Here is a 24,788-nt window from a genome sequence, read left to right as displayed (position 1 = left end):
TTTTTTTAGTATGTCCCAGGGCGGTTCTATTTTACTCCTAAATGTCGGGGAATAGATACATTTGGACAGCCGAAGGGGTATAATGGAGGGAAGGCTGGTGTTCTTTCTTTTATTCTCACAATGCAAACGAAGTGACGAATCTCCTCCAGCGAGAAAATTACATTTGGCCCCTCTTGGTTCTCCCCGTGACTAGTATTGGTAGGCGCCGGAGTTTGTAACAGCCAATAAGAGAACCGGTTATTGGGCGGTGCCATAAATTGACGTAGGAGGGCGGAAGTGACTCTAGAGGGTGAAGGACGGCTCTGGGAGCTGCTACTGCTGCCATGGTCGGGCCTTTGTGCCGGCTGCGGTTGGTAGCGCACCTCTTTCGCCCTCGAGGTGCGACAGGAGTGGCTTCGGGGGCCCGGAGGTGAGGCAGGGAGAAGAGATCCTGGATCCTGAGGGTGGCTGAAACGGGGAGGCTTGGAGTGGGTTTCTCTCCCCCGCGAGGCAGTGCGGTGTGAGGGTTAGATAGTCAGACTCAAAATGTGGGGTCCCCCCCCCCCTCTCTCTCTCTCTCTCACACACACACGGTCTCTTGAAGAATGTAGCAAGGTGCTTCAGTTCTATGGCGAAATTGTGTGGATGGGGGGACCTGATTTCTTCAACATGCAGATGTTATAAATGTTGAGGAAATGAGTTTCTGGCATGCTCTTGGCACACACGAAACTGACTGGTATTGAATGACGCCACTGGCCCATCAGTTATCTGCTCAGACAGGCAGCAACCTTCCAGTTCTTTAACCTTACCTACTGACTGGTCCTTTTATGGGCATAGTGGGAATTTAACCTGGGACCGTCTTCATGCAGAGTGGATGAAGACTCTTGTACTGAGCCACAGCTCCTCCCTAAATCCAATCTTATTTTTGTACTTGTAAAAGAGGTAAGGAGCACTAAGATCTCAAGTTTGATAGTTGGAGGCCCTGGGTTGAATACAAGGACCATAAGTGGATCTCTTTCCCCTTCCCCCTGCCCACCCCCTCTGGACAGTGTTCCCAGAGATCTTAGGAACAGAGTTGAATGTGGCACAGGACAAAGGGGTGGAAATTGTTCTCCCCTGCCCCTTGCTTGAGCTCTTGCTTCCCTTGAATGAGACAGTCCTGCCCACAGAAACCTACTGTCTTCCCAGACATCCTGTGACCTTCTGGAGGATTTTCTGTGTAGCTGCAGGTAGAAGGGAAAGAGATTTATTCAAGCCTTTTTTACCTGACAAAGGATACAAAATGGCTCTTTTAAAAAATGAAAGTACTCCCACATAAGTTTGAAGTGTGTATATTGCCCTTGTGGTTTGTTGAGTGACTTCTCCATTGTAATTTTTGTCTTGTAGTGCAAGCACAGAGGCGCATGCCCCATTTCTTTACCGTCAATTCCCAGTGATTTCACGGTCCCAGATAATAAAGGCTGAACTGATCAGTGGTTTCATGTGGTTCTGGATCCTGTGGAACTTTTGGCATGACCCTGATATTGTGCTGGTGAGTTCAGTGGTCTGGGGAAGATAATAAAGCAACAGTATTAGAGGATGAGGAAAAATGCTGAGTGTCAGGTGTCAGGCCTTAACAATCATGTCTAATAAGCAGGCCGGGGAGTTCATAGGAAATGCTCATTTTCATAATGGCTTCAGTGTTCTGGGCCTGTTGTCACATTTTTATCCCACCCTTCTCTTCCAAGAATCACAAGGTGGTCTCCCTTCCTCCATTTTATTCCCCAACAACTCTGTGAAGTGCACTTTGCTGGAAGTGACGGAGTGCTTCATGATCGTTCAGAGGAAACTTCATGGCTGAGTTGGGAATAAGTACTGGACCCCCAGATTTAAGTCTGTTAATAATCCTGTAAAGTTTATCCACCCTGACACACTGTAACATGGCATTTATGAATGCCACTCACATCCTTGGAGGCAAGATGTCTTGACTCTGGCAAGACTCTGTGTATTTTAACATGAGGAGCACAAATGTATCCTAAAAAGTGTGACCAAGGTGATGAGAACAAATAACTTTCTCTTTGTTATGCTGTGAGAAAACTAATTCATCAACATCTTTGGTTTTTAACCTAGCTGTGTAAAACCAGATCTAGGCAGCTTCTAGACATGGCTTGGGAATTTAGAATGGTATATCTCACTCTGACCCAAGTATTTGAGGCAGCTCTTCTTACATTGAAAAGATGAGAACTCTACAAGGTTGCCATACATTGGTAGTGAGTTGGTGGCACTTTCCACCACCCCAGCTCCTTCTAAAGGTATGAATCCCACAAACTATGTTTTGAATGCTCAAGGGTGGGGTGGTATTTTAGATGATTTTCAAACAGCATTTCCATTCATTTTGAGGACAAACAGCTTTTGACAGAATAGGGCTTGGGCTGTGGGTGAAAGCATTGTTCAAAAGGTAAAGGTAGTTTCCTGTGCAAGCACCACACCATTACTGGTGGTGCATCACATCATTTACTAAGCGTTTTACAGCATTGTTTGCCATTCCCAGTTGTTACACTTGACCCTCAGCAAGGCGGATACTCTTTTTACTAAACTTGGCTGGATGGAATGCTGGGTCAATTTTGAGCCACCTTACCTGAAACTGATTTCTATTGAACCTAGGTCGTGGACAGAGTTTTTGACTGCAGTTCTGCAGTTTACACCTCTGTGCCACGGGGCTCTAGTAGGAAAATGGAAATGTTGGGGACATGCAAGCTCTTAGATCAGCTTAAAGTTGTTCTGGGTCATTGCTGGGGCAGACTGTGATGGGAAAACAGCCCTGAAAAAGGCACTGTTTCGAGCTTCCCTGGTCCCACCTCCCAGACAGGAGAGGCCGTCTGCCTGCTGAGCAGCCACCTCTTTCCAAGCTTCCCCCAGGACCCTGGCTGAGCCAGGTGTGTGTGTGTGTGGGGGGGGGGGGGGTCATCAGCACACTGGGACAAGTCTCAGTGGTCCTGATGGCCAATCACTAGCGTTTTACAGTTGTGGACCGCATTTTTTTTATCTTGCCGAAGTTGAATTAATTGCTGGTGAAATATTAAAACGCATTTTCAGTTGGTTCTCTGGCTAATAACATTGTTCATTTTCCCTCCTCCTACAGGGCCACTTCCCTTATCCAGATGCTTCGAAGTGGACAGATGAAGAACTGGGAATCCCCTCTGATGATGAGTAGTCAACTTGAATAATTTGTTCAGAGTAGGTTTTAAATATTAATGTAATAGTTTTTTTTTTGTATCAGATTTCTAAAGCTAAGAATCCAGCTACTGTTTGATCGAAGTTCAGCCCTTCCTGAAATTGTCACCTTTTAATCATTACTCTCAGTGGTAACCATGTTTTAAATAAAATTTTGCCACATTCTTTCCATACCTCTGTGGTCCCCTGCAGTTGTTCTAAGTTGCAGACTGGCTTGGGACAGAGGGCATGTGTTTTCCTGTGAAACTAAAGGAACAGACACACTGATGGAACTGTATTGCAGCACTTTGGAATACACTTGAAAACTCCAGTAGCAATTTTAGGCTAGCAGTAAGTGCAGTGATGAGGCTTGGAAGAAGCTCTAAAGGGGAAGGTATGGGGGGTGGATAGCTGGTGGTTATCATAGCAATAGGAAGTTGAGGAGGAAGAAATAGGGACTAGCAAAGGAACATGAGATTTCCCCTCCCAGGCAAGTTCCTATCCAGTGTTTGCTGTGACCACCCCACTTAACTGTCCAGGTCCAGCATATATAAATGTTCCTTTTGACCTGCTGTGACACTTTTTGTACCAGGACTAATAGCATCCATTCCCTAGAGCGGGCTGGCTGGCCAGTGCACACTTGTGTGTGTGCGTTTACATTGTGTTCTTGTTGCGTTTATTCTTTTATGTATTTGCTTTATGGCTGCACTGTGGAACGTTATGTATTCATCACATTAAATTGAGCACTGGACATTTCCTTCTTGGTTGCCGTTTTTACAGCTGGTAACCTCAGTGTAGTTGGCCTGTTTAGTGTGCTCCACTACACTCCTTTTTCTGTATTTTTTTACTGTAGCATTTACATAAGTGGGATATTTCTCCTCTCTCCCTTTGGCAGATCATATTCAAATCACTTAGAAAATCAAGCAAACTAATATATTTGATTTATCTGCAGGTTTCTGAGATCTGTGGAAATGGATGCTTCACTTCATGTAAAATTTTAATTCAAATTGTAAATAAAATGAAGAAAATATATAATGATTGCTTGGAGGTGTTAAATGCTGTGTTATATAAAGGTAATATTCACTTACCTTCATGCTCTTCAGGATTTCAAACACTCAGTCCATCTGGAATATCACCTCCTCTTGGGTACTAATGGAGTCAAGTTCCCTGGATGAGGGACTTTAGTATTACCTTCCCAGACAACTATAGTGACAGGCAACTATAGTTTCTCTGTCATATTAAAGATATGGAACATAATACAGTGGGGGTGGGGACATATGAAAAGAATATTCTGGAGAGTTGAAATTTCCTATCAAATTTCTTAAGAGTTGAGCTGTATAGTTTAGATAGCAGGATAAGACAACTGTTTTCCCCTGACAGCAAAATTCCCCCTTTTCCTGATGTGTGCATGTGGCAATCTTACATCTGGGATGCATAAAACTGGTGTCAGTTGTAGATTATCCTTCAGGGATAGGGTGGAATATAAATAAAATAATGAGAAGTTCAGGGGTTATATATGGACATTACATTTCTTCATCCTTTTGTCAAAGTTGCTATGACTGAGTTTTTCTCAACCTGACATGACAGTAGCTGTACTTGGAATGCAAGATCTGGGAAGATCTTTCAAAGCACATCATCTTTTGATCCTACCACCCCTATGATTATTCCTATATGCAGCTCAGAAAATAGACTGAAAGTGATTTCACAAGGTTAACAAAGGACCTTACTGTGGTCTTCCTAGTGAAGGTCCAATGCCTTATGTAGAGATAGGCTGGATTTGCCTCTATAAGAAGTAACTGGAATCTGCCACTCCACTAAAATCAATGCCTTAAATTTATGCTAGGCCAAAATGTCCTGAGAAGTCAGCCACCACCCTCACGTTATCTGTTATTAATGCTTAAACCAATACAATTCTTCATGCAGTCAATCTTTATTATAGCAGTATTCACATCAAATACATAGAACTTTTAACCTTTTATATAATACAGAGTTCTTTAAATAACTTTACACAAATAGTTCTTCAATCTGAATTTTCAGCTATCAAACTTTAATTTTTTTTAAATGTCTCCATGCTCTCTAAACCAAACTGAACAATATTTCCCACTGTACAAATTTACATGAGAAAAAGAAAAGCTCCAAAATACAAATGAACGGAGTTTAGGCTAAAGGCGGGGTGGGGTGGGGGTTAAACAACAGAGGAGAAGTAAACAACTGAACTTAAATCTGGTGTATTTACTGTGAACAATTACGGAGGGGGCGGGGAAGGGCTGGAGGCAGGGAGAAAGAGCTGCAGTGATCTGTGGAACAAAGCTAAAACAACATTTCCCTGTGAATCAGAAGTACAGGCCTTTCAGTATTACTGTGGTGTCTTTTTTTTAAAAAGGCAGTATGAATACCAAAAGACTTGTGAAGAGAACAAACCATTAATATCGCAAACGTGGGGAGACTCTCAACCATCTCGCCCATCAGTACGTCTTGAAGGAATGTTGTGTGGGGATATACATTTCACTGCACAAATTACATTTTTGACTCCTTCCTGGCATAACCTGTTCCCCGAATGTAGCTATCGGTAGGATCTGTTTTCTGCAGTGAGTGCTCTGGGGGCCAACTACAGAATGCTCTGTCCAGACAAAAAGACTGTCAAACTTCAAGAGACTGGGGAGGGCATGGTACACTGAGCATCTGCATTAGGGGCCTATTGCTGTTGCAGTACCTTCCTCGCCTAGGTGTGTTTCCTGTGCAAAACTAGCACCCCGCATGCTACAATAAAAAGAAGAGATGCTTACTTCTGCCAAACCCTTAAAGCACATAGGATAGAAATGAGGATTTAGACACTCATCCAAAGCTAAGTTAAAACAAAGCATTGGGATGCTATTTCTCCAATGCATGAATTAAAGAATGGCCAACCGATGCATTCCACCCTGGTAACTGGAGAGGAGCAGAGTGCTTGAGAGTAGAAAGGGTCAGCCCTCTGGGAAGAGGTTATACAGCCTGCTGAAGGAAATTGGAGTTATGGGAAGAAAAAGGTAAGCCTTTGAACGTGTTTCAGGCATCAGAGAAAATGGAAGCAGGAAGCTGGCTACTGTTTCCAGCTGCTTTTAACAACAACCCTTTTGCCTGTCACTGGTCCCTAGAAGCCAGAAGAGGTGCTGGTTATAGAAGCAAACTTCCTAGCCTGGCAAGAAGGGCTATTGCAGTCCAGCGATTGGGCTCTGTTTCCCATTGGCACGCCATCCTCCTATTGCATCACAACAGAGTCTTGGGTCCGTCCTGTGCAGATGCAGGGGGCATCAACAACTGGGCACAGAATCAGCTTCACTGAGTTCCCCCTCCCCTCCTGAACAGCAGAAATCAATGAGAATCTAGCCAAATGTGGGGTGGTGGTGGTGGTAGGGAATGGCTACTGTGCATCACAGGGTAAGTGGAGTTCACTATTTGCTGTTCTGAGAGCATGAAACACATAACGCGGTTGACATGGGTCAGTCAGTGTAGATGGTTCCCTTACCAAGTTCAGGATCTGTATTACAAAAAGGAGGTAAGCCTGGGGCATGATATGTTTACAACACATTTTATCATAAAATTGGAACGTGCAATCTCACCCTAAAGGAGTTGCTAAATATAAATTAGACACACACACACATACTCACACACAACAGCTGGTGACTGCCAAATTTCAGTTACAGGAAGGAGGGGGAAAGAACAAAGATCTGGAGGGAATGAGGTGTATTTTTCTTAACCATTCACAGTTTTGAATTTCATAGCACATTTATTGCACTTAGTTATTTTCCTTTTTAAGTTAATGAAACTAGGCCCCAGACTGTCAAGACCAACCCCAAGAGATTTCCCATATTTCCTCCCATCCACCCCATCCATTTTTCCCCCTGCATCAGCATTTCACACTCCGCCCCTCCCCCAGGTCCTAAAACACTAGTGTAATACCAAAACACTACCAAAAACGGGGCGGGGGGGGGGGAGGGGAAGAGGACATATATCTAGGCTGAGCACAAGCTAATGCAATCAAGAATGTGCCAAAGCTACCCAAACTCTGCAAATCCAAGAATGGTACTTAGCTACCACTTTCCATGTCAGGAGGGAGAACTATAGTAATTCTAGATTATTACAGTTCAAGCATAGTAAAAAAAATGTGATTCCAAAAACAGTATAAGTGAATGACTGAATGGATCCGACAGAGACTTTTGCTTTGATAATTATGCCTTATCAGTCTCAGGCTCCCAACAATCCCTTCAGTACTAGACATTTGTGTATTATTGCATTCTAATTAACAAACTTAAAAAGAGGCTACCAATCAGACGCTCCGTAGCTTGGAATGTGGTACGGAATGCCATTTAAATACAGCATTTTGAATGGAGTCCCAGAAAGACACACCAAGAAAAGTAGGAAGGGAAAACCTTTCCTTTGGCAGACAATGAAGTGGCAAGACACAAGTCCAGCATATGGCCCATCTACTTCTGCTTCCATATCCTTACATTTTTAACTTGATTCGTCACTTTAGGAAGGTTAGAAAGGAAGGCTGGGGAATCATCAGGCAAATCTCTCATCATGTTATCAGTGTACACTCAATACATTAACGTGTGAGCTGTAAACCTGTTGGTGGATACAAACACAGCCCATCTCTATTCTAAATCTCAACGATCATACAATAGCCATAATGTCCCCCCCAGCTGTAAGGGATGTCTCATTATTTATATAGGCTTCACAATCCACAACTTTTTCTATTTTTGTCTGAGCAGCTTAAATGTTGCCTTTTCCCAGTTCAAGTACAGATCACCTGGGGGGCATGGATACAAACCACAAAGAGTACTTCTGTCACACGACTGCTGGTTTGAGGGAGAAAGCCTGTGGGTGTGATGTCTACTTGGAACACTGCTAGGAAAAGCCACACTAAAATAAGCGGCAGCGATACAGGAGGCACGCTGCCCTTTCGATCAGACTTGCCTGGCAGAGGCAGCCTGTTTCCACGTAATGTTGAAAAGGTAGTCAGAGAAAAGCTATTTTCCCCAGCAACGAAGCATGCAGTCTAGGATTTTTCTTTTTGTTTCAGTTAAAAAGGCACCAAAGATCATTTGGCAAATTGCAAAGGAAACTTTTCAGGGAGTGCACATTTCCACATTTTAAGTGTGTGGGGTTCGTTACATCCCCCCGTTTTCCCTAACAAGTGCGTGCTTGCCCACTCTTTCCCATTCAGCGCAAACACGCAGACTAGCATGCATCACAGTGCCACAGGAACAGTTTCCAAAGGCAAACAGAACGTTACAGTTGCTGCCCACACTCTGGACCGGGTAGACAGATAAGGCCAAAGGGAGAGATGAAGAAACGCATTGCACAGGACAAGCGTGTGACAAATACACTTCGCTCGTTCACAAAGCTTAATCAACCCTAAAGATAATATAGATATAATAACATCATCTGCTCTTGGAAGTAGTGCAAGACACTTGATGTTTTTCTGCTACAGCCCAGCTGTGTTATTACTGTGTCTTACAAGGTGAATCAGGTTTTGGACTGGGATCGGGGCGGGGGGACATCCCAGAAGGCTGCAGGAAGGGCTACAGTTACAAAGGCTCAAGGTAGCTGAACTGCCAAGGAGCCAATGTGTGAGGTGCATTAGTAGAAAACATTTTGATTCAACCCAAGTGATAACGGATACTGAAGACATAAGAACCGAAGTCACATAAAACCCTTTCACATCTGCAAGCTAACGTAGCTTACCTGGATTCAGAGTGAATCTGGAGCGCGCTCCCAGAAGGCTCACTTGTGTCAACTCCTGTCAGCTGACTTTTTTTTTCAAAGCTATAATTTGTCTACAGTACGATGAACTGTTTGTGCTACATAATTATGCCCTTACAATACACTCGATCCCTCAGCTCTTCGCTAAATCCTCTGTTATCCCTCTGCGACAAGAAATCTAACACATACTGATATTTCACGAAGGACTTACAGTATCAGGACGTGGACAGACGAGTGGCATAGGCTGTGTACACCCCACACCTGATGAACGGCCAAATGTGCTGCTCTCCCATCACGGAAAAGTCCTTCAAGCAAAATGACACATGCAACATCGGTGCCATCCTGGTCTATGTCCCACTCCATTCAGGGATGGTACCAATGCTGCCAATGCATCATCTTGACTGAGGGGTTTTCTGGCAGTAAGAGGCGACCGCAGCTAAGTAAGAATTCCTCCAGACAGGCCACCATCAAGGTGTTTTTTTAACTGTAGGAATATTTGCACATGAACATTCCTATGAAGGTCACACTTCTGCTTGAAATCACAAAAGGCTCAACGAGACCAGATGTCCCCCCCTTCTTTTCATACAGTACCTCATTTATTTTCCATATTTATATCCTACTTATTCTTACACAGTAGGGTTCAAGGGAGAATTCTTTCTTTTGAATTCCTACCCTTAAAGACAGACTTTTAAGCAGCTTTCAACCAATATGCCAAATGTTTTATGAATGAAGACTCACTATGTTGAGTTTTGAAGGAAAACTGACAGGATTGAACATGGGGAAAATCTACCTTTGTGGATATCATCTCCAAGGGACCTGTAATTGTTCACTGGGGAGGGGGAGAATCCCATTTTCACATTCTGTTAAGAAATCCGAACTTTTTTGATTGAATAAATCTTTCAAGCCACGAACAGATTTCTCAAAGTAGATCTAATTTGCAAACTCTTCTGGGAGTGCACAACTCGGTAAGATTTTAGAGTAGACTTTCACCTTTTCTCCCATTTTGTGTTAGTTTCAGGAAAGAGACTGAAGGCTCTGGAGATGGCAGCAGGAGGGAGAATAAACTAAAAAGTATTAAGATTAACACGAATGTGCTATTGAACAGCAGCCAAATAGCATGCACTATACTCAGATGAGAATATATATAAAAAAGAAGATGTGTTGTTTCTTATCTGGGGAATTCAGATTAGCCTGTACATTCCAACACATGCCAGCTGGGTGACCTTGGGCTAGTCACAGTGCTTCTGAGCCCTCTCAGCCCCACCTACCTCACAGGGGGTTTGTTGTGAGGGGGGAAGGGAAAGGAGTTTGTAAGCCCCTTTGAGTCTCCTACAGGAGAGAGAGGGGGGATATAAATCCAACTCTTCTTCTTTCTTCTTCTTATAAAGTGCTCTTTGTGAATAAAATGCTTTCCTCAGAGATTAATTTTTTTAAAAAGCTTATTGCAGATTAAAGAATAATTAACTTAATGCAATCAAGCCAAGATACAAACAAATTTCAGGTTCTTATAAATAGAAATATTCATCTAAAGAAAACATGGATTTTTCAACTAGTATTCGAATGAACTAAACATCCACTTAGGTACAACAGAGATTGTGGAATTTGCAATCATAGAAAACGCTGCAAAAACACAGGGCAGTCCCTGTGCACTTATACAACCTCTACTGGGAGTTTGTGGATGGAGGCCTGTGACTGCTAGGAGGGGAGGTGCAAAGGGGCTTCTCCACATCACTTGGGTGATGATGCCCTGGCTTTTGTTGTTCAAAAGCAACCACTATGAAGGAGGAAGTGAGGACCAGACACAAGAAGTCCTGGAAGAGCCACAGTGAGAAGAAAAGGACCCAACGGACACAGGGCAATTTACCAGGGTACAGATCCAGCAGCTGAAGCTGGAATACATTAGACGACACATGGGTAACCTATCCAATGCATGGGGGCTGCGTGTTGGGAGGAAATGTAACCCACTGGAATAAGCATGACCATCCCTCCATGCATAAATGATCATCTGCACACGGCTGAAGCATGCCAATTATAGTCACCTTCCAATTGTTAACGCTTGAAAATATATTGATATAAACTCTACGGATAATGCGTCAAAGGAAGCATGTAAAAAGGTATGGGGGGAGGGCTGGGGCTGAGCCTCAGCAGTAAATCATTTGCGTGGAACATTGAAGGTCCCTGGTTTAATACTCAGCATCTGCAGTTAAGAGCATCTCGTAACTGGTCATATGAAAGACCTCTACTTTGAGCCCCTGAAGAGCCATTTCCAATCAGACAATATTGAGCCTGACAGACCACTGGCCTGAGGCAACTTCACGGGTAATCGTGTGTGACAACCTTATCCTCATACCTCAGAGATGGTATTTGGTCAACCAAGTCATGAGATCTTTTCTTCCCAAGCTGCCTATCAACAGGGACAATACTGCTCTCTGAAGAAGACTATTCTATAAAGATCTTGGATTGCTGCAGATACATCTTGCTTCTTTTAGCAGTAAGTTGTTTTTATTCCTAGTCAATCTACTCTCTAACCCTGTGGATTTGGCTACAAGTGGGTTAGGAAGCAGGCACCGGAAGTAGAGTTGCTAGAAAGAACAGGATGGTGGAAGGTATTAATCCCCCTCCCCCTCAGACCTGCACAGATGAACCTCACAGATCCCAGCTGGATTTGTGGCCCCTCTCCCCTATCATCCCAATGTGATTCAGAAACTATGAAGCTAAAAGTTGCCACCCACCTGGCTTTCACAATATATCCTGGTGCGCAGTGTTGGAAGGAGTCAGTGATATCCTTTTCTATCCATTCCCTAATCATTGATGCTCATGTGGCAGGGACTAAAAGGGAGGAAGGTAAAAGGAGGGCCCAAGTTCAGAAACACTGTTCTCTCCACATATGCACATGGGGAGAGCAAAGATGGGGGAAACTGCTTCTTCTGGTCGCAAATTATAATGTATCTTGCTCGGTACGCTATGCCTATGCTCGCACATGCTGCTGCCTTCTGCTTAGAGCTTGCAAAATCCACTGCGCAATTCTCAAGTGCTACCTGTCATTGAAACAAACACGAACACGTCAGTACTTTTACACAACCACTCAGTTCAGTGGCACACGTGCCAAGGAGACACACACACGCACTGTGCCCAACAACTTCACATGATTAACCACTACCTTGCTATCGGTGGAATTCATCACCCCGCATTGCCAGCAGAGGATAGTCTGGTTCTCCAATAAGAACCTTCTGGTTGTCCCTAGCCCCAGGGATGGCTTTTTCTGTGTTGGTTCCAGCCTGGTGGAACTCTCTGTCAGCTGACACCGGGCCCTACAGGATCTTTAAACAGTTCCACAGGGCCTGTAAAACAGAGATGTTCTCCCAGGTCTTAGGTTAAGGCCACTCGTGCGTCCCGATAGCATCAGCCAGCCTCCTATAACAATCAACGCGTGGTTACTTAGCACTGCCCTCACTTGACTTGGCCCATGCCCAGGTAGTTTTTAAGATGCGTTTCATACCTGGGCTGGGTTGGATGATTTCCATAGCTCAAATTTGTCTGTCTGCCATCTTGCGTTTTTAGTGAGTTTCAATGTCAGGTATAGTGAATTTCATGTATTTGTAAAATGGTTCTAAAATGTCTGCACGCCACCCTGAGCCCAACTTCGGTCGGGGAGGGCGGGAATTTAATTTTAATTAAAAAAATAAAAACAATGTACAGATGGACGTACATTTGCCTCTTGCTTCAATTGGTATAGTAATTGGAATTTCTAGTGAATATTTGACTGAACGTAACGAACAGGATAACACGAAAGGCCAGTGAAAGAGAGGGCCGTGACCAATGAGACTTTCTTCAAAGTCTCTTAGCTACGAGGTCAGACTTGTCCCTACCTGCTTCCCACACAACCCTCCCAAGGGCAGAGCTGCTGTATATACCGACGTATGGATCCTTGATACTGCTGCTTTGCTTTCCCCATCTGCCAGGCAGTCTGATTTTAGCCACTCACAATGTTAGTGAAGGCCCAGTCATCTCCCACCATGATCTAGTGCAGGGGTCTGCAACCTGCGGCTCTCCAGATGTTCATGAACTACAATTCCCATCAGCCCCTGTCAGTATGGCCAATTGGCCATGGACTCTGTGAACATCTGGACTCCTTCCTGCTAGCATCTGACTTAGCGCTCTACAAAGAAATATTACATAGCATAGCAGAGGATTTTGCAAACAGCTCACTTTGTGATCCCCCTTCCCAAAGTAAACTACATGCAGATCTTTCTATTTTTTTTCCTGGTTTTCTTTTACCAATGGTGAAACTCAAAACTATGTATCATGCTGCAAATTAGGACAGACAGCAAAAAGATAAAGGAAATGTAATCACCACGGTCTTTACAATGAAGATACGGCAAGGAAAGAAGAAACTGCAGGGGAAAGACTGAGGGTTGGAAACTGGCGAGAGAAGTTTTGATCCGAGTACCTTTTTCTTTTTTTAAAAAAGTCAGCATGTTGTCATTTCAGACAAGTTACTGCATATTTATATACCCACACTTAAGGAGTTAGCTGAATTAACACAATTCAAAGTCATTTTTAAAAAAAGGAAGTACCAAAGCACACAATTTTGGAAATGTCTAATTCTTGTGGGGATGCAGGGTTGTTGTTTTAAACAGACTCAATTCAACCTGAGAATTTCTGTTTATGAAACAAGAAGTACCTGACATTATCTTGCACCTTTTAAAATAGGTACATTGGTTTATAGTCTGCATGAGAAGCTCTAGAGAAAAACAGAGAGAGAGAGAGAGAGAGAGAGAGAGAGAGAGAGAGAGAATCAAAGGATAACACAAAATGAAAGGGAACCACACATGTATAAGTTGGCTACAATTCTGCAAAATTTCGTTGCTGGCCCGACAACAAGCACCTCCCAACCCCGTTCCAGAAAACGTACAAAAAGGAAAGCGACGGAAAAGATGGTTCTGAACAAGAAATCAAAGCAATTCTGGAAAGAGAGGCATGCAGCATCCCCTTTTCCTCCTGACGACCCATTTTCCAAACCCCCCTCATTCGAACCTCTTTCAGATTGGTGACATTTTCCAAATTATTACGCAGATGCGAAAGAGCCGGCGTTCGTTTGAAAAGGGGAGACTGCACTCGTCCCATGGATCAGCAAAACCACACCAGGAAAAAAAAAGAAGCACAAACTATAAATCAAATCAGACCAGGAGGACAGTTGGATTGTTTTTGATTAGCTCAGTCTCATCAGACGTTCACAGCCTCTGATGATTCGTTGTTAGAGGGAGAAAGCCGACCAGCAGATCATCCCAAGCCTAGGTTGCAGCAGGAGTGTTCCAATCCCATCATGCCAGAGCACCGAAAAGTCAAAGCGCGGGCCCTCTCCTCTCTCCTGGGAATGATGCCAACGGTACAGGCAGCCACGGCCAGGGCGGGGGGTGGGTGGGGAGGGAGTGCATCTCCAAATGCACGTGGTGTTTGGGTTGGAGGTGAACACACAGGCAGCAAATTCTGGTACTTAAAAAGAGGATTCTCCCCACACCCTGACTGCACTGAACACGTAGCTCCATTCTAGTAGCTCCATTCTGCCCTGCTTTGAGTGTGCGAATCTTGTTTTTGCTCTAAATTGCTTTGCTTGGAGGGGCAGAACGGAGTCTGGATGTTACAGAAAGAAAGTGTAAGAACACAAGGCTTTTTTTTTCTTTGTTTTTTAAGTAACAGAGTGGATTTTGCTGCCAGTGTTGCTGTGGCTACTTGAACGCCGCAAATTCGCCTGTAGAGGGAGGACAAGAGCCGTGTTTAAGAAGTGGGGTTTTATCCATCAGCCAGACAGAAACGTTATCCGGTTATGAAATTTGATGCAATACGTTGGATGCAGCGGTTGTTAGGAGGGAGGGAAGCAATATGGTTAATAAGTCAATGTATAAGAAGGGCCTTATCTGCAGAGACAGAACACAAAGTTACTCACAGAATCCCTTAGTGAAATGAGGGTTCCAAAAAGAAAGATCTGCTCCTCCACCCCCCCCCCCTCCGAGCAGGGTCGCAGAAGTATGCAATAAGAAGAGCTTTTCGAAATGAATAAAATGTTACATCAAAACCAAATTTAAGATTCCAGCTCTTTTTTTTAATCTTTCCAAGAAGAAGCAAGATCTAATACACCAGCAACTGCTGCCTGAAGGGCTCAGCGTGAGAGATTTATAAAAAGAGAGAGGCTGTTTGCTTGCCAGTTTCTCAAAAGTGCAATTGGGGACTGAAGAGCTGAGCACAGAGGGAGCTGCAACTTACTGCCGTATTATGAAGTTATTAGGGCTCATCTGAAGAGGCTGCATTTGCGAGGCTTTCCGCACGCTCACAAGTGACTTGCGCCCCGGAAAAGTGGGTGATCCAAGTCCTGTTAACCACAGTGATCAGGGCAGAGGCTCTGTTTACTGTGTTAATTCTCTATCAACTACACACAAAATAGAGACAGAACTATGTACTGTCGAAGGCTTTCAAGGCCAAAATCACTAGGGTGTTGTGGGTTTCCCAGGTTGGATGGCTGTATTCCAGTTGCATTTTCTCCTGACGTTCCGCCTGCATCTGTGGCTGGCATCTTCAGCTAAGAGTCAGAACATTTTATATTTCCCTAACTCATTATATATACCTTCTCACTCGCTTATTTTAGACGATCCTCAGGTAAACCAACAGCTTTGCAATTCACTAAATGTGTATAATATTAAAATTATATTATACATTTATTTAAAAAGCTAAAGCTCGAGCTTTGGAGCTAGTTTTTTTTTTAAAGCTACTCTGAGTTCTGTTAAAACATGATATTTTGTTACCCTTTGATCCACTCCTCCGGACTCCTGGTTCAAAACTGATTTTTCAAACAAGGGACTGTTCCTGCCGTCACTGCCTGTTTCTGCTGATCTTTGGAAGGACTGTGCGGAGAAAAACCGAATTGAATATGGGCAGATGCGGGACAAGAACGTTTTCTGCCTAACCTTCAGCCCTTGCTGCCAAGCAGAGCAGTACGATCATCCTTCTTCATCCTTCCAAATTACGCAAAGCACAAATCGGGCGGTTGAAGTCAGCGGCCTCACTGGATGCTGCCAGCCCCTCAAGCAGCCACAGATTTGTTCAAGGTGGAGACTGTGGCCTTTGAGCCTCCACTGCTGCATCAGCTCTCTCTCTCTCCTTTGATCACCAGTCTACGTCACGCTTTCAGCAGCCTGTCTCATGAGCTGCTGCTGCTGCTTAAAAGAACCGAAGGGGCTTCCTTCAGGAAGCGCGATCTCTCACTGGAGAGGCAGGAACTTCATCCCCATCATCCTCTGATTATAGCTAGCCAGTCCCGATAAGGAAGTGGCACGCCACTCCCCCTGCCCCACCCCAGCCTTACCTGGTTCTTCACCTCCACCTCAAATCGAGCTCCGACAAAAGCTTGGCTACCATCAGAATGGAGATTACAAACTTCTGTCTTTGCAAGGTGCCCCTGAGTCCCTTAGAGAGGCCTGAGTCCCTGCTAGTGAGGGAGCTGATCAAGTACTAGTTCAGGGGTCTGCACCCTGTGGCTCTCCAGATGTTCATGGACTACAATTCCCATCAGCCCCCACCGGCAATTGGCCGTGCTGGCAGGGGCTGATGGGATTTGTAGTCCATGAACATCTGGAGAGCCGCAGGTTGCAGACCCCTGTACTAGTTGTAACTTTCAAAGTCGGCTCAAATGCTTCTCTCCATTTCCAAGAAAGCGCTCCCACTTTTGCCTGTTTAATAATACCTGTAGCAAAGACAGTGCTGTCAGCTTCTTTGAATGAGCCAGGCTAGATTCTCTCAGCTGCTGAAAGACCCCACTCCCACCCACTACTTGCCAACTGTCAGTAACCAGCCATGGGAAACAGTGTAAAGTTTACATGGAATTGCAAAACATGCGATCAAGCAAGCCACAGTTGCATGGGAAAGAAAGCTCAATGCTGACTGAAGCCAGGGTTTAAGTTCCTGTTCCTGGAAGTCAATGTAACCCGCAGCAGGAAAGGACAATGCTGTGCTTTACATATTCAAGGCAATACGTAAGCTGCAGCATTGAAGGCAATATGCAAGCCAGAGCACTCCGACAGAGGGGGAAAGGCTGGGGGGAGGGAGGGGGGGAGAGCTGAACACACAAGTTGAGCAGTTCTATCAGGACTCTCAACTTCTGGATTGCCTTAGTGGAAGTCTGTACCAAACATGGATAAATTCGATATACAGACGCATAAAACTTTTCTCTCCACAGAAAGGAGACTTCAAGAGAAATGTTAACCCACATAAAAGTTGAGCAATAGCAGCAAGCCATTGACTTTTAAAAAGAATGAGTGGTGAAATTTTTATTTCCCACCTTTAAACAACTTTTAAAGTTTACCACTTTGCTTTTAACAAGACTGTTTTCCCCATTATGGGCATCAATATTTCAATGCATGGGATTATTTTGGTCTGAAAGTCTCTTTCTTGCCTGCTTGGTCAAGGCGACGCTGGTTGCCATGCCTGAAGTAGGCAGATGAAAAGCCAACATCCACCGAGTATTCTGAGGGGAAGGTGGTGTTACCCAAGTGCAGGGAAAGAACCCTCAGGTGAAAATATCCGCAAGCAAAAACAGAAGACTTCTCTAACTCCAAGTAAACACTCATTTCCCATGAGCAGCATCATTCAAACGAAAGCTGCTTGCTGTCCTAATGTGTGTGTGTGTGTGTTCTTTGATGACCATTTCCCTTCCCTCATCTGAAAAGGGTAGCTGTCCTTGGCCCTAAGCTCTTTCGCCTTATTTTAAGAAATTGTTAGCAATGCCACCGACTGGAGACCTAGAACTGCTGCCGCTGCATGAAAATGACTCACATGCACACACAAAAGAAAGAAGACAAGACTAAAATGCAGCCAGCTACCAGCCAGCTGTACACCAAATGAATCAACATAGCAAAGATGGCACAAAAGAAATTTGACCTATGACCCAAAAAATGAATTTGGGGGAGAAGGGTGTAGTTTCCAATGACCTTCCCTTCTTTCACTGAGCAGTGTCTCAACCCTTTTTTGGTGATTAAAAATTCCCAAGGTATCCATTGCCAGCAACAGATGCCAGTCTGGGAACTTTGAAGAGTTCTGATCTAGCCAGTGCACCTTTCAAAGAAAGAAAAAGAAAAGACAGGCTTGTTGGAAGTTGAGACATGTGTGCACACACAGGAACACATCAACCCACTGGCACAGGCTGTCAATTTCTTTTCAGTGTACAAGGAACGCACCATATCCCCCTGCCTGAATGGGTGTTTTCGGAGAAGCGCAAGCGTACAGACTGAAATCCTCCGTCTGGAATCCAGCCCGGTTCAAGGAGGGCTCAGATGCACTGCGGTGAATTTTTGGCAACGACCGGGCCAGAAGTTCAATGGAGGCAAGGATCTAGAAACAAAGAGGAAACAAGAAACTCCTAGTATTAAAACACATCACAAAACAGGGAAGAAATCTATTCTCAGGCAATGCACTGTTCTGACTTAAGTGATACCAGGTATGAGGAGCAGGCTGCTTTATAATGCTCCTCGACAAACTTGGGAAATGTACACTGGGAGAAATTGTGCTTGAGGAATCAGGCCTCCTCTGTGACAGTGAAGGAGAAAGTTTGACTCCTCCTTCCTTCCATCCTGCCTTCCAGAGGGGCCATAGCTCAGGGGTAGAGCATCTGCTTGGCATGCAGAAGGTCTCAGGTTCAATTCCTGCCATCTCCAGTTGAAAGGAACAGGTTATAGGTGATGTGACAGACCTTTGCCTGAGACCCTGGAGAGCTGCTGCCAGGCTCAGTAGACAATAATGACCCTGATGGACCCACCAGATGACTCAATATTTGGCAGCTTCATGTGTGTTTGTGTGCACATGTTCCCCTGCCTCCCGTGGCCCCCCTCCCCCCATCAGAATTGAGGGCTCAAAAATCAGGCTGTCGCTTAAAGTAAAAGAAAGAAAACACTTCAGAAAAAAACTTAAGCACCAGGATGATGATTTCAACTAAATTCCAAGTACTCGCAAAGTTTCAAACGCTGGCTATGTTTTTACAGCCTAAACTTCTTAAAAGGTTTTTGTGCATCAATGCTGGACAGAGTTTATTGCAGGAAAGACGTGTTCTCCATAATCAGCACATGAACAAATTTCCCAGCCCGCAGGTCTTCAGCTGGGAGGCTGCATCATGACCACTGTTTTCACGGTTCTCTGACACCCAGGAAGGAGGGGTACAAAGAAAAGGGGGGGGGATGGACTTAGAGAGCATGAAGATTGAAAGTAGGATCTTGTGTTGCGGGTTAGGTTTGACGGTGGATCTCAGGTCTGCAAAGATTACTCTCCCAAATGGATTCAACAGGGGCGCAACATCGTCATCTGCCTAACAGAGATCACACTTCCATTTAGACAGTTAACAGAGAAAGCGGCAGGCAAGCAGGCTCCCAGCTGGCAGCTGCTCCGGTGGCCAGCAATTCTGTTGTTCCCAACTCATTAAATGGTGGATATTTTTTCGTTGCTTTACGAAACCGACATGTGCGAGCAAGATGTGTACGTGGCTCGAAATTCCCAGCTACAGTAAGTCGAAAGGAAAGAGATACTATTCTCTGAATTTCAAAGCCATTTCAGCCGCTGTTTGCCAACATTTTCTTCCTGCCCTAAAAGGATGGTTGGCCTGTCCAATCCAAGTACTAACGACCCCTTGCTTTGCAAATCCAGTGGAGAGGCTTCCTTACCTGTGGGAAGAGATGCCGCTCGTCCCGCTTCTTTTTCAAGCACTCTGCCATGAGCCTCTTCATAGCTTTGGGACAGTTGCTGCGCACTTTGCTGAGGTCTGGAGAGAGGTATCCTCGCCCCACCATGAAAATGATCTTTATTGGGAGAGAGGGAAGGAAACAATTCAAGCGGTAAACATCTGAATCCTGCATAATGAAATGAATGGAAGGGAGGTACTCTACTTTTGAAAAAAAGATCTCCTGTAAGCATGTTGAAGGATTTATGCACGCTCCGTAGATACAAGCACTGCAAACATGGCAACGTCCAGACACGAGACAATGAGCCGCAAAAAATCAAGTCAGGGTAGTGATGGATATCCTCTCTTCCTCTTTCCTGGGATCATTTCCCAAGTTTAAATCATGTCAAAATATTATTTATCTGACAATATTATTTATTTACAAACTGTGGTATAGTGCTTAGAAAGTCAGACTAGGTTTGAGAGGCGCGCACCCATCCACCCACCCACCAACCCACCCAGTATCCTATGCTTCCTCAAAGGCAGCACACTTGGGAACCATCCCATTTTATCTACCAGTCCTTTGGGGAATGTTACGGCTGAGACAATCTTCATTGTCCAAGGCCACAACTAAATGGGGATGAGAAGGCCAGAGAACAATTCAGCATCATCAGAAAAATCCAAGTCTTCCCAGAATCATGAGGGCCTTACCTGGTCCCTGTTGTTGATGTTTGAATATGGTAACTGCCCAGTCATCAGTTCGTACAGAACGATACCGAATGCATATACATCTGATTGAAAGCTATATGGGTTTTTATCCTGCATCCGTATGACCTCTGGTGCCTGCGATGTAGAGAAGAGAAATTGTCCTCTTTACTCACTAGCAAAATCAGACTGCTTGACCTTACCTTAAAATTCCCACGACTGAGGCATGCCCATGGCCCCTTTCCCCAAACCCTTGGGTGCATGCAAGCTTCACACAAGCTCTGAACCCTTCTCAGTTCTATGGTCCCATCTTATAACAGCCATACATCGAGTCTATACTCTCAAGTGAGTACAACTTATGTAATCACTTTCCAAGTTATTATGCAATCACTTTCCAAAACTAATAATTTACAAATAGTTTTTCTTTAATTTACAATAGTGAAGAAGTTCTTTCCACTGGCCATCCTTTTGCTGCGCGAACTGTAAAAGGGAACTAGTGGTGGATGCAGTGGTGGGATTCAAAAATAATTTAACCACTGGTTCTTTACAAGCACCATTTCAACAACCGGTTCTGAAAAGTGGTGCAAACCAGCTGAATCCCACCACTGGTGGATGGGACATTCCATGTGGGGATAGGATGGAGGTGGAAAGGGATGCTTGCCACCAACAACCACAGCAAGCAAAGGCTACTGTTGTATACAGTATTGGTGAGACAGTCAAGTGCAGAACTCAATTACAAATGAGGCCTGAGATAAATTACGTCAGGGTATAGCTTTAATCCTAGACAAGCGATAGACATTTGGCTGCAAAACAGATTGTGCTGAATGCTGGCAGCAAGAGCATTTTGGCAGACAATATCCCCTTTCCAACGTTCATTTACCATCCAGAGAATTGATCCAGACAACTGTTCAAACTGATGAGACCCACTCCACCGTGATTTCACTGTTGCTAGGCCGAAGTCACCTATTTTTACCGTGAGATCCTCGTGGAGAAATATATCTGAAGAGGAGAAGTAAAGGAAAAAGAAAAGCAACCGCCATCGCTTCACAAAATAACTCTGTACGCGTGTGCCTGCCATTCAGCAGCTTTAAGCTTTGCGCCATCTGACTACATTCCACCGTTATCACTACACATGGATTCAAAGCAGGGATGTGAACAACTTCCGTACCAGCAGATGTGAATCACAGTGAAAAAGCTAAGGCAAAGCAGCCACACTTGGGAATTTTTACCACATGAGGAAGCTGGCAGATGCTTCAGATGCCTCAGATGTGGGTTTGAGAGGGAGCTGAATATGTATCTGGAGAGCAGCATCTAATGATGGAGAGCTAGTGAGCATGGTACTTTAACCCGATCATGGTTCACCTTCATTTAGATATCGTCACATTCTAGAAAGCACATTAACCTCAATCCAGAAAAGGAGGGAAAAGAAGAGTTTGGATTTATACTTTCTCTTCTGTAAGGAGACTCAAGGTGGCCTACAAACCCCTTTCCCTTCCTCTCCCCACAACAGACACTTTGTGAGGTAACTGGGGCTGAGAGAGTTCTGAAGAACTGTGACTAGCCCAAGGTCAATCATAAACAGCAAATCCCCTGTCTGGCTCTAATACAGAATTAAAAACTCCATTTTAATATAAACATTTTAAATTACATCAATGAACATATAAACTACACATACAATGGACAACAACAATGATTCAAAACATGCACAAAAAAGGGAGAGAGATTCTCTGGACCAATGTATACACAACAAGTCTCTACCATGAGAACATCATATTCAATGAATTGCACACGGTTGTGAGGTGAACAAATTGGCTGGTGGCCAATCTCCGATGGAGTTGGTAGTATTGACCCGGGATGAATTCAATACTTCCAACTAAAAAGTCTTCTTCAGCCACTCACATCATTCTGGTACAAGTTGTTAGCCTGATACAATTCCAACTCCTAAACATAAGGCATTACGCTCTGGCCTTAAGCTCAACTCCACAGGTCTGCTCAGTCTCTTGACAGTGTGTAACAAGAGTGGAAATTTTTAGGAGGCCAAACACCCAAACTCAAATTCTCTGCAGCTGTGCCGCAATGCAGACTAGCCCAAGGTCACCTAGCAAGAATACAGTTCTCAAACCCAGTTCTCAAGATTAGAATCCACTTGCTCTTAACCACTACACCACGCTGTGCATACCATTCACTGGATTAGAACCCACAGATCTACATGGGAATACAGACACTGTTTATTACTTTCAATAGGATGTGCACAAACACACACCTCTACCCACATTCTAGAACAGTGGTTCTCCACCTGTGGGTCGGGACCCCTTTGGGTCGAACGACCCTTTCACAGGGGTCGCCTAAGTCTCTGCATCAGTGATCTCCATGTGTAAAATGGATAAATGTTAGGGTTAGGAGTCACCACAACATGAGGAACTGTATTAAAGGGTCGCGGCATTGGGAAGGTTGAGAACCACTGTTCTAGAACAAATTGTCACAGGTAGGGAATCTGATTTACATGTGAATAGAACAGTAACAGGGCGCAAATTATTGTTTAACGACTGTGCATGCAGCACACCAACTGCTTCCAGGCAATTATGCATTTTCTCCTACGTTTTCACAGCAGATAGATCGAGGAAGCGGTAGGAAAACCGATGAAGGTGATCTTCTTAAAAAGGATACTATTACTCTTGAGGTCTCTGTGAATGATTGACTTGGCGTGCAAGTAACTGGAAAACAAGAAAATATTAGTAGATGAGATGACTTTGCTTACCAAGAGGCCTGGTGACCCTGAGCAATCATAAAGGTTAGAGGGCCATTATGGCAGGAGGAGGCAACCCGGATCCAAGCATTGAGGGTGAAAGACATCAAAACATCAACACTTCATGCTTACGTGCACTTGCTGGGAAGTGCATTGCAAGATAGTCAATGCAACTCACTTCTGAGTAAACCTGTTTAATGTCAGGTCACTAATCATAACTGCAAGTGACATCATTTTGTCTTAAGCCATTTTGCCTTGGTTGTGAACCAAGACAACCCACCTATACTGAAGAGACTGAAGAGACTGCACTAGCCATGTTGATGTTAATGCTGCACAAATCAGCAGCAGCACTCAGCCCAGGGTACAGCATGTAGGCCATACTATGCAGGAGGGGAGCAATGGGGGTATGACTTGTGCCAGTGCAGATATCCTGTACTCTCCCTTCCCAAAACTGAGCTATTTTGACTGGGGTGGGGGGGGTGGGAAGCTAAAACTTGTTTCTCACTGTTGTTGCCCAAATATATCTAATTAGTTATTTATACTGCTGATATGCTGTGACAAATTGCTGGACAGTTATAAAATATCACTCTCTATAACTGACTGCAAATTGTGCTGCGGTGACGTTTTACTCCGGCGATTTTCAGAAATAAAAAAGAGAGAAGCAGCTTTAAATGCAATGATGTGGCAGGTGCTAACCTAGCCTACGAAAGAATGGTGCTCTGTCAAGCAGAACAATTGTTAGCCTCTGAACATGAGGTGCAATATTATTTCATTTAGAAGGATTTTGGTTTGTTTTTCCACATCCAACTCCATCTTGCAATTGAACATATTCTAATGAGGGGGTAGGGAACCATGGCCCAAACTAAAGTGACATAGGCTAGCTGATCTCATAATCTCTCAGAAGCTAAACAAATTTGGATAGGAGACCCCCAACGAATACCAGTTTTGCTGGGCAGAGGCAGGCAATGGCAAACCACTTAAATCTCTCTTTCCTTGAAATCCCCAGCAGGGGTCCCCAAACGTCAGCTACAACTTGACAGTACTTTCCACCAGCAGGCAACCATGACATTTTGGTTTTTCAAAGAACACACCTGACTTAATGATACAGGCATTTTTAAACTATGAAGGGGGAAAAAACCATTGTTATTTGCTAGTACAGCAGGCAGGACTTATTGTCATTTTCTATGATACCAAATAATCTGTTTTGAAAAAGCGATGGTGATTATTTAATACCCAATCTTGTTATTTTGAAAATGTGAACTTCAAATACAGAATTTTGGAAGCAGTAGGTTTTAAGGCAAGAATAAAGGAAGCCAAAAAAATGAACTGTTTATGTTCTTCAAACACAACATCTGATTCTACAGAGAAAATGAAGAGATGACTCAGCTTTGCCGCTCTGCCTTTGTTACAGACCAGCCGTTAACTGGTGAGGAACTCAGAAATGTCATAAGTGGGGCAAAGGGGGCTAGGTTGTCCCCCTAGACACTGGTGGATTCAGAAGACTTCCTGACATCTCTTGGGGATTTTTAAATCAATAAGGCTGGAGCTCCTTTCATATTACTGATTAATCTGCAGAAGACAGAAATAATCCGGGAAGTGGACACATTTGATCCTGTGGGCCTTCCCCATCTCACAGAGCCTGGAATTCTCCATGGTTTATTAAACAGCTTGAGTGATAATATAGATGGGCAGAAAGGCAGAGTGTAAGTGAAGGAATGCTCAAAG

General features: G+C 44.2%; 2 protein-coding genes across 3 annotated transcripts in view; one reads left to right on the top strand and one right to left on the bottom strand.

Moving 5' to 3' along the window:
- The first annotated feature begins 251 nt into the window (after window positions 1–251).
- NDUFB2 (NADH:ubiquinone oxidoreductase subunit B2) lies at window positions 252–4,203 on the top strand. The gene is made up of 4 exons (XM_048502271.1): window positions 252–409; window positions 1,366–1,510; window positions 3,101–3,195; window positions 4,124–4,203. The coding sequence occupies exons 1-3, from the start codon at window positions 324–326 to the stop codon at window positions 3,170–3,172; spliced, it is 303 nt and encodes a 100-aa protein (XP_048358228.1). The 5' UTR covers window positions 252–323; the 3' UTR covers window positions 3,173–3,195; window positions 4,124–4,203.
- Window positions 4,204–10,177: 5,974 nt separating this feature from the next.
- The window catches only part of BRAF (B-Raf proto-oncogene, serine/threonine kinase), a 67,982-nt gene continuing 53,371 nt past the window's right edge, over window positions 10,178–24,788 (bottom strand). For both annotated transcript variants that reach the window (XM_048499551.1, XM_048499549.1), the window contains 6 exons: window positions 22,985–23,031; window positions 21,198–21,316; window positions 20,324–20,455; window positions 19,617–19,751; window positions 18,144–18,297; window positions 10,178–14,668 (listed from right to left, as the gene is read on the bottom strand). In XM_048499551.1, coding sequence (XP_048355508.1) covers window positions 14,646–14,668; window positions 18,144–18,297; window positions 19,617–19,751; window positions 20,324–20,455; window positions 21,198–21,316; window positions 22,985–23,031 — 610 coding nt within the window. In that variant the 3' untranslated portion in view covers window positions 10,178–14,645. The remainder of the gene's footprint in view (window positions 14,669–18,143; window positions 18,298–19,616; window positions 19,752–20,323; window positions 20,456–21,197; window positions 21,317–22,984; window positions 23,032–24,788) is intronic.

Source organism: Sphaerodactylus townsendi, linkage group LG06, assembly GCF_021028975.2.
Source record: "Sphaerodactylus townsendi isolate TG3544 linkage group LG06, MPM_Stown_v2.3, whole genome shotgun sequence".
Lineage (NCBI taxonomy): Eukaryota > Metazoa > Chordata > Lepidosauria > Squamata > Sphaerodactylidae > Sphaerodactylus > Sphaerodactylus townsendi.
This window is presented reverse-complemented; position numbering and strand designations above follow the sequence as displayed.

What these genes read in the sequence shown, in the direction of transcription:
- NDUFB2 (XM_048502271.1), top strand. Translation starts at nt 324, where the DNA reads ATGGTCGGGCCTTTGTGCCGGCTGCGGTTGGTAGCGCACCTCTTTCGC. An exon ending in GTGGCTTCGGGGGCCCGGAG is followed by an intron (nt 410 to 1,365) that starts GTGAGGCAGGGA and finishes TTTGTCTTGTAG; the next exon opens with TGCAAGCACAGAGGCGCATG. An exon ending in ATGACCCTGATATTGTGCTG is followed by an intron (nt 1,511 to 3,100) that starts GTGAGTTCAGTG and finishes CTCCTCCTACAG; the next exon opens with GGCCACTTCCCTTATCCAGA.